Source organism: Xiphias gladius, chromosome 24, assembly GCF_016859285.1.
Source record: "Xiphias gladius isolate SHS-SW01 ecotype Sanya breed wild chromosome 24, ASM1685928v1, whole genome shotgun sequence".
Lineage (NCBI taxonomy): Eukaryota > Metazoa > Chordata > Actinopteri > Istiophoriformes > Xiphiidae > Xiphias > Xiphias gladius.
The window spans coordinates 12,099,575-12,113,669 of NC_053423.1; the positions used below are offsets into that span (position 1 = coordinate 12,099,575).

General features: G+C 41.4%; 1 protein-coding gene across 2 annotated transcripts in view; it reads left to right on the plus strand.

The window, feature by feature from the left end:
• elmo1 (engulfment and cell motility 1 (ced-12 homolog, C. elegans)) overlaps positions 1–14,095 on the plus strand; it is a 107,947-nt gene that overhangs the window by 90,134 nt on the left and 3,718 nt on the right. For both annotated transcript variants that reach the window (XM_040121525.1, XM_040121526.1), the window contains exons 17-20: positions 3,991–4,154; positions 7,038–7,150; positions 11,174–11,281; positions 11,719–11,801. In XM_040121525.1, coding sequence (XP_039977459.1) covers positions 3,991–4,154; positions 7,038–7,150; positions 11,174–11,281; positions 11,719–11,801 — 468 coding nt within the window. The remainder of the gene's footprint in view (positions 1–3,990; positions 4,155–7,037; positions 7,151–11,173; positions 11,282–11,718; positions 11,802–14,095) is intronic.

The window sequence follows — 14,095 nt, forward strand, 5'->3', positions numbered from 1 at the left end:
TCTTCACTGCACTCCAAATTATAAACCGATATTGTCAGAGCTCAGTCTTTGTTTTTACTGTCATAAAATTTCCTTTATTTTTAAATAGCTTCTTAAGGGAAGAATGTTCCATCTAGACAAACTGACAGACCATTTGTAATCTTAATGGGAAAATAAATTAATTTGATGCCACCACTTAATTATCAGGATTCTAATCGTGTGTATGTGTGTGAAAATTTATGATAGGCAACTCTGTGAAGCTGTGATTAAAAGTGGTGGACAGGAGTGATGAATCTCTCGTAGCATGATTGCAAGCTGTGGCTTCTCCCATTTGTCTAGACATTTTTCAGCTCAAAGGGGAGGAGGAGGAGACGCTGCGGCTGAAAGGCCAGTCCGGGGGGGTTGTAAATCTGCACTTAGCTGGACACCTGTTTCTGCCCATGAAAATAGAAGTTACAGATTCCAGAGAGGCCTAAAGACAGACAGAATACAGAACAGCCTGGCATGGAGATGACATTCAGCACTGAGAGTCAACATGAAGGGGAAGGAGTGGACAGCTCTCTTTATGGTTGGAAATACGCCCTCTAGTGGTAGCATTCTCACTCAGCCTTTAGCATTTTTGCTACTCTCTTACTCAACTGAAAAATGACTAAGCTCCACGAGTTGTAGGAACAAAGTGGAGGTGGTCATTTCCATAAAAAAAAAATCACAAATGATCCCGCTTTTTTTCTGTATTGACATACAGTAAAATACAGCACACCTTGATACTGCACACCTAGCTCTGAACCACAGGACAGGTTGACATCCTTCCTTTGCTCTCCATGTCTTATGTGCTGTTCATACCGAAGAAAGCAACGCATATAAATTGTGATAGTATCAGTTTTCTGTATTACATTGCATTGACTTATATAATGCTATCAAAGTTGTTTCAAGAATGATACAATGAGGTTAATGTTCTGCATGCAGAGACGTTATCCCATCCCAGAACAGCGCTTCCTTTTAAAACAGCTGAGATCCTGATCTGAACTTTTGTCTGCTTCTGTCAAAGGAGATTGGAAGAAGGAACTTGTGCTGAGTCACTGATGTTCTGCATCAGCCTTAATGCCAGTTAGATTTGGATCGTACTAGAGAAGACCTCCTGTGCACTGGTGTGGGTTTGTGTCTGAGCTTTGTGGATAAATCAGACTACAAAGGGTTACACAGGGTCCGAATCTCGACTCACTACAACTAATTTCGGAGCTCAGTGGTAGCATTGTTCAGCTCCAGAACTGGTGCTTAAAAGGATTTACATTATGCACTTGCTGCTCTAAATAAATCTCCATATGACCTGACAAACGTCTTTCCTGCCGTTGTCACCTGTGTATATTTTCTAAGGTCAATTTGTTGCCCATTTGTTAGAAAATACACTGTGATTACCCCTCATGAACATATTTGCTTTCCAAAAGCTAATCCCTGGATTAAATGGTGTAATCATTTATAATTATTATTATAATTTTTTTTTTTTTTGGTCTTATTACAGTGGGAGCTGACTATTACCTTCAGGGCTTATCAGATGTAGAAACGGGTTCGTCCCTTTTTCTGGCGCATTCACTCCACAACACCAACATCCCAAAAGGGCACTTTGAGTCCAGACCAGTTCTTTTTGCATTTTAACACAGCAAATACGATTCAAGAGGATTTTCCTCGATCGGCTGTGTCATCTTTAGTTTTTCTGTTTTTTGTTGCTGGTCAAGTTTTATGCTGTTCATGTTTCATTTTCAGCGACTGTAGTCTCCTATTTTTAATGCTCTCACCCCTGGCTTAGTCTGACTAGTGAGAGTCCAGAGGTTAGCAAGTTGATGAGTAATCGCCTTGCAGTAAGCACAGACAGCAAGAACAGTATTACATAAGACTATGTTTGGGATTTTGGCTCACTGGGTTTTGGCATGGTTGTTAAGGTTGAGAAGCCCAGATGAAACAGAGTAGTACAGAGCAGGAAAGTCCATAAACTTTTCTGCACATGTGTAAGTACATACATACACACAAAACATCATCCCTAACTCATATTGTCTCTCAGTATAATAGAGTCAACATATTGTTTGGAAGTGTGTTTGCAGAGGCTAGAAATACTTGTGTGTCCTCAAGCATTTGATCAACATGGCAAGCAGAGAAAAAAGACAATGCAACAGAGCAAAATCAAAGAGAGAAGCGAAGACAGTCTCTTTCTGTCACCTCAGTATGATCTGATCCAATGAATCAGCATCTGCAGGCCCGTAGGCAGCTGCTAACAAGGCTGATCCATAATCAGGGCTGCTTGTCACGTCTACCCATCACGCTGTCTGCAGCAACTGGAACAGCAAAGCTTGGCTTGGCCAAAGAAATGTTAAGAAGCCAAGTCAAGTTTATTTTTATAGCCAAATATCAAATACAGTGTCAGCAGGATTCAATGACCCACTTTAACCCAAGCCTCTGTAAGCTTCCCTCAGTTTTGAGGGGGAAACCACTGTTTCAGGTCCTGTTTTGTTGTGTTTGAAGAGTTTCAACACATTAGGAGTTACATTTGCTCTCAGTCAAGTCCCTTGTGTGTAAGTCATATGCCTTCACAAGTAAAGAATCTATCTTTGAGTTATATTCTTTTCAAATCATAATTATGCAAAATGCAAATCACTTCTCAGAATGCAAAGCTAAATGGAAGCAGCTGTCATTGAAGATCTCAGCATAGGACTCGTTTCCCGGAGGCTAAAGTGTACGTGCCGAAGGATGAGGAGATTTTATAACTGTGTAAAAATCAGTGTAGTGCAGTTATAAAGTAGCTTAAATTGGACTTTGATTCCATTTCACATCTAAATTAGTTTAAGTACCATTGTGTTAAGGCCCTTGGTTTGATTGGTCACTGGTTTTTGGTCTCATCTGGTGTTTTGGGGATCAAAGACGTCAACTCAGCTGAAAGCAATATTGGTTTCACCTTCAGAATGTCACGCACAAACACATGAATTCCCTCAGTTTTCCTCTCCTGACCACTTTTTTCTTTTTTTTTCCAGATTTTTTTTTTTGTATTTTTGCCTTTATTTGATAGTCGAAAGTGGAAAGGCAGACATGGAACATGCAGAGAGAGACAAGGGGGTTTGACATGCAGCAAAAGTCCACAGCGGGAATCGAACCGTGGACATTGTGGTTATGGCATGCACTGAAACCATTCAGCGGCCAGACCGCTCTATGACCACTGTTTTCTAATTATATTCCTATTTAATCTGCATAAATGTAAAATTATGCTTTTTCTTTAGTCTGTTTGGGTTCTATGTTAGTTGAGGGGCTTGTTATTGTTTACTATTGCTCCCTTCTCAATATCTATATTGTTAAATTCGAATGATTCTATTCGATTTTCAGTGCATCAGTTTTAAATGTGTGTGTATCTGTGGCTAAGCATTTACCTGTGTGTCCAACTGAGGCGTGTGTGCTTATATACTTCAGTTACCTCCTGACAGTAGTGCATATGCACTAAGCTAATTGATCTGGATACGCATGATGTGTTTTATATGTTGTTGTGAAGTACTTTCTTATTGTATTATTACCTCCGTTGATCACAAAGACCCCTTGAGTGGGATTGATGACTTGGAACACCACTCATGTCATGCTTCTGCAGCCACAGCCAGACTAATGGTATTAGCTTGCTTAGCGTATTATAGGAAAGTTCTGTCATGCATTTCACTGATGCATGGTACTGGGGCAGTTGAGTAGCCACTGTTGAATTATTCTGCTTTGCTCTTTTCCTCTTAAGGCTCAGTGCACCAAACTGGATTAGAGGCTCCAGTTCTGCAAAAAAATCACATCGTTAATCCTGTTGGGAAGGGAACAGAAGTTTATATGCTCCCCTGACCCCAAAAAATAGGGAGGCGTTTACTTTTGACTTCATGACTGTACTGCCTACGTCTATGGCTGACAAAGACGCACTTTCTACATCTTGCATGTTTCCTGCATCCACGATGATCTCACTCATCCCGCCCTCCTCTACCTCTCTGTTCACCTCTGCAGGTAATGCAGGTGGTGAGGGAGCAGATCATGCGAGCGCTGACTCTCAAGCCTAATTCCCTGGACCAGTTCAAGAGTCGCCTGCAGAATCTGAGCTACACAGAGATCCTGAAGATACGCCAGTCCGAGAGAATGAATCAGGAAGATTTCCAGTCCCGCCCCATTCTGTGAGTCAACCAATCAGTGGCCAGTATGATGATATCAGTGTGTGAAATCCAAAAATGTACCTGCACGCAAGGTTTATTCTCGTTGCCTGAAGCGCCCCATACGAGCTGTTGAGCAGCCAAGATGGCGACAAAATTCATAACTGAATAATATTTACTAAAATTTTCTTCATGCTTACTGTAGGTCTGACAGCTTTGTTTAGAGGAAAAGTCACTCTAAATACAAGGAAAAGTTAGATATTTTCTGTAAAGTTGGAGGAACTGGTCAGTGATATTCCAGCTTTAACCTGCAGTTTTCCCTCTCTTCATCCACCAAGTCTAAGACTGAAATTAGGATATAATTTGCACTTGCAAAAAAAAAGCCAAGTTCATTAATATGCTGGTAATTTCTTCTTTTTTCTCCTTTCCATTTATCGACCAAATGCCAGCCACTAGCCTAAAGCAGGTTGCACCTGTGCTTTCTTTTTGTGATTTAAAATATGCATTAAATTCAAATTGTCTGCAAATGGCATTCCCAGTGAATACTCCATTAACGACCCTCCAGCTCATTAAGCATGGAGAGCTAGTCTGTAATAGATCATTCACTGACTGATCATGGATGAAGGCTCTGTAATGGAGAACATTGTTTTGTCCTGCCTGTATTTAATGGAGTAGCAAGCACTATTGAAAAATCGTTTCACAAAGAGAGCTTGTCCCTTTGAATAGTAATCAATGCTGAGCCAAGGGCTTATTAAATCGATATTGGAAGGGTAGAGACCAAACTTTTGCAGCCAATTAATCCTAGTGGAGAAAGCAGAACAGAAGTGAAGGAAATGCAGGAAAACTGTAAAACAAAATAACAAAAGTGGTGTAGTTTTTACTTCAAGGTCCATTTTGTGGGATGTTTTTACCTTACTCAAATTTAGAACTGGGTTACAAACTCTTTTTATTATGTATAACACAATGCATTTCAATAACTGTTTATTTACTAGGGAAAAAAAGATTATAGCTGAATGCAGCAAGTTAATCCCAGTCTCAGGCTGTTGTCAAACAGTATTCTGGGAGAATTAAGCGATAAGTAATTGAAATCGAATCAGACGCTAAAATGAAAAAGCACATTTTAACATTTTATTTCAGAATAACTGCTGGTAAGCACTGAGTATCACAGTCTGATGAGTCTCTCTTCAGCAGTAGGGTGGAATTTTCCTCTAATCAATACAGTATTGTCATGACTTGTAAACACAATGAGCAGAGCATGACACACCGCAGCTTTTGAGGAGCTCTGTTTTACCAGCTACGATTGCAGCCAGTTTTCTGCTATCAATTATTGTAGGGAATGACTTCAGAGATCGAAAGCAGGTGAAGAGGAGCCATTATAGCTCCAGAGCAAAGCTGTGTCTCTAGGAAAATGTCTGAGCTGAAGAATTAATGAATGTCAGTTTGACTCCTGCCAGCAGGATTTAGAGGTAGTTTGGGGTTATTTTGTGCAGTGTATGTTGGAAGTTTTTTATTTATCCAAAGGTGCTTACATCAACAAATAAAATCAACATCACATAAAAGATTAATGCAGCATGTCAGCTCAGAACTGCTGAGGATACACTTAAAATAAAATGTTAATACACAACTTAATTTTAATGCAACGCCCAGAAAATTAGGATGAAAAGTAAATTAACTTAATTCATTATTGATTCCCTTTTCCTTCTGTGCTTTGCAACATTTTACTGATTTACTGTCACGGTACTGTACATTTACACAAGGTTTGAAATAGTTTTTTGTGCCTGACTTCTTTCGACCAGAGTGTTGCTTTTATAGGGGTTTACCAGTGTGACACCTCAGCCCTTTAATTCAGTTGTCTGGGATGTTCTGCACTTGCCGAAAAGAACGAGTTAAAAATTAAACTCGAGCTACTTCCTAAAGAAGAGAGAGCAGCCAGACCACCTTAAAGTCTCAGACAAAAACAGTCTCACCTCTGTCTAGCCCAATCAGAAGGATTTTACATGAGGCAGTAAAGCAGAGCTATCATCATCCATCCTTCCTGCGAAGAGCCACGCCTTCCCCCCTAGCTCTTTCTTTAAAGAATGTATGTCTGACCACAGATCAATGTAATGAATGCAGTCACCAACGACGCAAACAGATAGACAGGGAGGGCGAGCAGGGAGACAGATGAAGGGAGACAAGTGTGGATGAGCCTGACAGAGAGAAGGAAAAAAGAAAGCACGACAAAAAAGCGATCATGAACATCAGCGAGAGGAAATGCTGCAAAAAGTTTATCTCTTGTTAGAAATGCCATTTTTTTTTACATGCCTTGAAAACCTGAAATCCCGACAAATACTTTATATTTCTAGAAAAGACAAAGAATGAAAGGTGATTTGGAAGAGAAAAGACTCAAGTATAATGGCAAGAAAAGATGGGGAGCAGCGCTGCTCGCGCAGATAATATACATAATTCATGCTGACTAGTGTTGTGTGCTTCGCATTCATATGCAACACAGACACACATACGTGTAGATGCATGAATAATTGACAGTGATCTAAGCAGGAGCTGGCCCAGCACAGATTTACACTGATCAGCCTTTTGGGACGCTATGCGACATATTTATGTGTGAGTGTGTGCACTGTACATGCGCATACATGTCTGGAAGTATATCTGTGTGTTTCTTATTCTCTGTTCCCTCCTGAACCCTCCTGACTGACAAAATCCCTTGGATCCAAGATCCAATCCAGGGGATTTTGTCAGTCAGATGAATATTGCACACTGCCAGAAAACAGGGTAAATGTAATAGAATTCACTTCCAGGTCTTAAAGCATCTTGTAGCTCGCTGTTGCTTGCTTGCCACACTGGACGGGTATGGTTTACAGAATTTAGATAATTCTCTTAAACCAATAATATGCATATAATAATCTGCAGGGAGCTGAGGGAGAAGATCCAGCCAGAGATCATGGAGCTGATCAAACAGCAGAGGCTCAACAGGTTGTGTGAGGGAACCTGCTTCAGGAAAATCAGTAGTCGCAGGAGGCAAGGTGAGACTCTCAGTACTCACACGCGCACACACACGTTCGCACAAGCATACGAACCTGACGTGACACCGCCTTCACCCACAGATCACAACCACAAAGGCATTGAAATTCGAATTTCCGTCTGCCTTGTCCACGCAGACTCTTGCCTATTTCCTTCCCCATCTCCCTCTGTCTGTTTGTTCCTTATCCCTCCCCTCTACACCCCCACTCATCACCTTATTCCCTTTGCCATATCAAAACCCCACAGGAGATATTTTATCACAGGAGATCTTTGAAGCTGTGGGACTGCTGTGGTTCTGCTGTCATGATTGCTCACACAAGTTTTCTGGCTCTCTCAGCCTTCGCGGCAGAGACATATAGAGACACGCTGCCTCTGTTATTCGAGCAAATACATAAATACATAAGTCTGTCTGTCTGGAGACGCACAAATACACTGTCTTCCTTCCTTTTGCCCCTGCATACACAGATATAGGGCTTTCAAAGAAATACAAAGACATAAAGCCAAGAGAAGCATAAATACACATTTATACTTTGCACTGGTCAAGATAAATTCCAGAGAAATCTTTGAGAAAAGAAATGAATGACAAAATAGCAGACTGCGGTTACCCCGGGGGCTCTACAGCATGGAGGGTCTGCTGAAGACGATAAAGCAGTGTATCTTTCAAAGAGACATATCACAAGTCAGACAATTTGTGCCATGATGGATGACAAAGGATGCGACTTTCAGAGGATATTTTACATACTCGCATTTAAGTTCATTAACGATGTCTGTTCTGTCTACAGTGCAAAGCTATGTCGAGTTTCACGAGCACATGTACAGTGCATCCCTTTGACTTAATTTAGTGTAAGTACTGATGTACTCCTTCGTAGTGATAGATAGAGAATAAAGGAAGAGGGATACAAAGGAAAAACCCAGCAGCCGGCTCAGATAGGAGCGCATTTGAATCATTCAGCCTAACATCATGTTTCACACTCGCTGCCGCGAGAGAGAAAGCGAGAGAGGGGGAGTGAAAGGGGGATAGAGAGGAGTAGCAGTGGTAGCATTTAGCTTGTATAATACACTGCACTTCAGTAAAATAGGATTTAATCTGCTTGAGACCTGATCCCTTCTTTTCTCTATCCTCTCTCTTGCACTTTCCTTCACCTCCTCTGTCACTTTTCTCTCTGTCTACATATACAAATACATGAAATAAAAAACCCAGTGACAAGCTCAGGTTGTTGGTTTGTTTGCTGTTATTGCATTATTATCATCAGCTGCCCTATAGGAACTGTACTTTTCAATAAGTCAGATCAAATTGAGTAAAGCCGGGTGGTTTTTCCTTCTTACATCAATGTATTCTGGCAGTTCTAAAGCCTGATCGTGATTCGTCTTTGCAGCTGTCATCCAGATGTTGTCAAAGCTGGATTACAGAAGCAGAAAAACTCAAAAGAAACATAGGAGTGAGGGCGAAAAGGTTTGGATGTGAAAAGATGTTGCAGGGCAGATGTTCACATGGAAAGCATCACCCAGACTGAGTATCAGATCATTTTCGCTGCTTGTGGTCGGCTGATTTATGCTTGTCTGGCTTTTGCGCAGCAACGTGCTGTGAACGGGTTCATGTCACCATATAATGGTTATTACTTAAGAGATCCTAGAAAGCTTGTCAAAGGAACTGAGGACACATGCGCATATTTGCACGCAGCCACATGCATACTAAACACAGAAAGAAAACTATTAGCCATTCAAGAACAGTAGACCCACACGCAGTATATAAAGCAGTTCATGAGCCTGACTGGATTTAATTTAGTACAGTAGCCTGTAGGGTTATACTGGCTTTAATCAGCTGCAACAGTTGTCTGACTGTAGGGGAACTGTCTGCCCTCCTGCAAGCTAGCTGTAGCTGTCTTTGCCTTGGAGGACACTTAAGTCAAGGACATGCTGTTTCTCCAAATTACTCATGCAAACTCCTTCCCTATTTGTCATTCCTCACCTCTTTTTTTTTTGGTTTGCTTTTTTTCTTTCTCCTTCTGCATATGTGATGGTGTGCCACCTTCATATGCCTGTCCCTTCATCTATTCCCCTCACTCTGATCTCTCCTCCCTCCACCCGTGCATGTCCTTCCTTGCCTTCCTCTCCTCTCTGAGCCATTGTTCTCATGCTGGTACTTACAGTATATCCCTGTGAAGAGCACTTTGTCTTGCAGACCTTAGGCAAGGTGAACATGAACAAAGGGAGGCCTACTGCAAGTTTCATTTTCACTTGGTGCTCACATGAATCAAGACGAGGGTATTGCATACATAAGCTAAAGCTTGGTTTATTAGTCTATTTTTTTGCCTTGTCTTTTTTACATTCCCCAGGCAAACTTTCACAGTCTTTAAACTTACTTTACTGTTATGTGTCTTCATATACCCCTTTTTTCATCTTTTTTAAATAAAATGTGTACCCCCCTCCTCCCTCCCTCTTTCCTTCTCCCACTCTTCCATCAGCATCTTGTACAACTATTTCAAAGTCCCCCAGCCTGCAGGGATGCAAGTAAAATATCAATATCAAATATTAATTTAGCTGACTTCAGTGCAAATGAGTCTTCTCTCTACCTTCTGAAGTGCCAGTCTGCCCATTATAAGTGGAAGCTTCTTTCTAAAAGCTCAGGTTGTTGGTGTTTTGAAATTTGGAGGAAAGAGTACTACATGTACAGTACAGTTTTTTTGAGTGCAGGGCACTGGCAGGTAATACCACTTGGGGTTCGGGGAAGTAGGCTTTATGTAAATGCTTCACTAAAGCAAAAGTAAACCTGTAAATTTAGCCTGATTCTGTTGAATCTTGTCATTCAGGAGTTTGAATCACATTAGGACAATACAATTATGGTTTAAATTGATACAAGAATTAAATTAAATCCAATATTTGGAACGGTGTCTTCTAGGCAGAGGAAGAACATATGTGCTTGTATACAGATACACAAGCGCACGCAAATCAGTCACGCAATCAGTTAAGACGAACAGTTGATAGCGTGCCCCTCCCCTCACAACCCACACACACATCCCGATCTGCTCCCCATGGACTGGTGCCACTCTGCACTGGGCTGGCACAGCCAACTGTCTGTTTTCAGCAATTAGGATTTGGACTGTGCCACCCATGCACTCGCCAGCCAGATCCCCAGTCTGTGCCTGCTCACTGCCAGCTCAGCTCGGAGCCCACCTTGGCAGGGAATCTCCCAAAGAACACCAGGCTAGCTGCAGGTGTGCTGGTGGTGGAGGCAGTGACCAGCGCTTTAGAGACACAGCTGGTAGATACAGGCCCCCACTGCTGGAGGATTACTCATGATATCAGCATGCCATCGACTGGTTCATAAAGCAAGTTTCACTTGCTTTGACCAATGAGCATGTAAAAAAAAAAAAAAAAAAAAAAAAAAAAAATGAATGCATGATTTGAGAGCAAGGCATCACAGAAACACATACGAAACTATTATGTTAAAACAATTTAGTTGTTTGACTTCATTGTAAACAACCTTTATTATTTAAATGAAAACTGTTGTAACACCAAAGACTCCACTTTTTTATTAAATTATCTCAGCCATAGACGGTGCTTCCTGTGGGCAGAGTAGACATTTTGGGCCTTGTGCCTCTGCTGAGGACCTGCAAAATGTTTGAATTTTGTTTCTCTGTTTAAAAGAAAAAAAAATCAAGTCACAGTTAAGGTTTAGTCTTTGCCAGAGAAAGCCATAGATGTCCTTTCTTGATCTTGACCGTTGTGTTTATATTGTTGTTGAATGACTGTTGAAATGATGAAGGCCAACTGTCTGTTTTGTTGCCCATCAAGACCCCTCCCTCATGCACAGCATTGCAGCCCATCTGTGGATTTTCCTCCACGCTGTTTTCTTTTCTTTTTTTTCTTTTTTTTTTCACAGAATTTTTTGGCATGCTAATTTTCTCTCTTGTTGATGACTCATGCATCCCATATGATGTCTTATACCAGCAAGTTATTTCATAACTCCTCTAAAATCTTCTCCTTCTCTCATTTGTTCTTCTTTCTCCTAATCTTTTTTCCAGATAAGTTTTGGTATTGCCGTCTGTCTCCCAACCATAAAGTCCTGCACTATGGAGATCTGGAAGAGAGCCCTCAGGGTGAGGTGCCCCACGACTCTCTACAGGACAAACGTGAGTGTCAAGTAAAATTATTGATAGTCTTTACCCACTGTCGTGATGTAGTATGTATTTTTTGTGCACTTTCTATGGCGTGCAGATCATAATATTTATTAGAATATGTTGAGTGTTTATTTCCTCCAAGTCTACTTTCTCTGCCCCTTTTGAAGGCATATATTGCCCCAAAACACAGTATGGGCAGTGACACGCAACCGCCATTGAAACCAAGAGTCAGTGATAACATCAGTTTTACATATGCACAGTGACATTCTTGCACAGTGACAGACCTGGGGAGGATTTTAAGTTTAAATAACTTGAATAGACCAGCCACCCATCTGGGATGATACAGTTATCACAGAGATGATGATGATGATGATGATGATGATGATGATGATGATGATGATGATGTTGTTGTTGTTGTTGTTGTGAACTCACGTCTGTCTTCTCTGCAGTGCCTGTGGCTGATATCAAAGCTGTTATCACTGGCAAAGACTGCCCTCATATGAAGGAGAAGGGAGCCCTGAAGCAAAATAAGGTGTGTGTGTGTGTGTGTGTGTGTGTGTGTGTGTGTGTGTGTGTGTGTGTGTGTGTGTGTGTGTGTGTACCTTTGTTTGTGTGCACACACTTGTCCACATGTGCATATTGTATGTGTGGGTGGGTGGGTGTGTATCCAGGCGCGGGAATATGTTTCTGTGTGCGTGAGAGTTGCATAATGTGATGTCAGTTACATAATTTTGCTTTGGGAAATTTTTGTCTTAATGCTTGGCACAAAGACACGTATCCATCAGCGGCGCTGTGTAGAAATAAATCACAGAATAGTCCGTTAGCTGCAGACAGAATTCACACAGACGCCATCAAAAACATCCTGACATCTTTTCTTTGTTGTTTAAATTTGAGAGTAACACACCAGCATGCCCTCTGTACCGCAACCAGGATGAAAGAACCATCTTGTCTGCGTCTGTGTACACATCAGCCCCTCCTCTCCTGCACTTTGCCTCTGCAAACCTTCGCCCGAACCCCCCCCCACCCAAGGGACTCGGATATATTGGATCTTGGATAAATAGCCTTGAAGACAAAGGAGCACATCCTCCCCGATTTGTCTTTTTTATTACCTTGTCGATAGACACAGGTCGAGGAGAATGACCCGAGGGGGGTCTGTGGGCCGTCTAGCAGGCCTGTCCCAGCCTTGTGGATGAGAACGCAAGCACATTTCATTACTCACTGTTACAAGGCCTACCAAAGTCACCTCTGCAGGCATTAGAGCAGAGCTGCTGTCATGTGGACCATTTGTGGGACACTGTGACAGAGGTAGGAGGGTGAGGTGGTAAGAAGTGTTTTCAGATTGTCCCCTATTCTCTTCCAAATGTATTCATCACAAGTAGTTCTTTGACCACTTTCATCATGATATTTCTTTGTAAATAATCCATAAATAGTATATCTCCCATGTTTACTCAGGGCCATATTTACGTCGTTTCAGACCATTTCTGTGCCGCAAGACATGCGTGTCATTTAGAAAACAGCTGCACCGACATGGAAGAGCAGTTTGTCTGTCGTCTGCGCTATACTTTGCATCTCATTACTGAAGCAAACCTTTCTGCTTTATGTGCATTTTAAAAGGAGGATCACACAAATGACTGGTGGGCATATGATAAGTGTGGATGATTGCATCGATTGTTCTGCTGTATTTACGGCTGTTCATTCAATTTTCAATGGCTCATACTTGCGTGGAAAATCCTCTGGTGCAGACAGAGCACCACAAGAAGTGGGGCACACAATATCCTTTTTATTACACCGAATAAAGAGCAGAGTTGTGTCTTTGTGGTCATACACTTGAACTGCTAATGACGCCGTTAATGCACTGTGGGGATTATACTTATTTGATTGACAAAAGTGCATTTGGTTGCAGTTAGCTTGTGCATCTATGGAGCCGTCAGCTGTATCAGTGCCATAAACCAGGCTAGCAGCTCAAGGGGTGGCAGGGTTAGTCAGTCGTTCTGTCTACCACCTTTTTCCTGACTGAAATAACTCAACAAATATTACATGGATTGTCAACGAAATTTTGTACATTTATAGTACCCCAGGATGAACTGGAGTTGCCCAGTACTTTGTTACAATACTGCAAAATCGATCACATTTCCTCAGCCTCCTAACACACTAAACTAACTAACGTCAGCGTTAGCATTTAGCTCACAGAACCAGTGTAGCAAAGTACGGCCTCACAGAGCCGCTAGCATGGCACTAGAGTCCACTTACTCTTGTTTATACCACCTTTTATTTTGTGTCTTAAAGGTTTTACCTTCTCTATAACTTAATTTGAGATTTTAAAGACTCTCACAACATTTGTTTTTTAAAAAATCTTCAGGGAATAAAGAGTATATACTGAGGAATAGAGAGTAGTAACAGTAATGAACTCCCATTACTTCAGTAATAAATATTTTTATTCAACATGACTACATGTTTTCTTTTCTGAGCCTCCTGATCTGAAACAAATCCCACCACTGAACTGCATCTTTTAAGATCTGACTCACTAAACAGGCCTACATTGTAGTCCCAGATTGTGTAATTACCTGCTGCCTTAGTAAATCAGATGCTAATTTCATGCAGAATGAATTACTTTCACGTATACAGGTCTGGATCTCAATGTTCCTCTTCTGGCCTCACACTGCATTCCATTTATTTCCCACAGTAGACCATAGTGGTTTTTGAGGGAATATACCCGAAATTAGATCAAATTGCATTACATTCCGTCTCTCTTGCTGATACCTGATGAGCTGACGTGCAGCTGATGTAATAGACGGTTATAAGGCATGAGGAGAGGTAGATGGCATT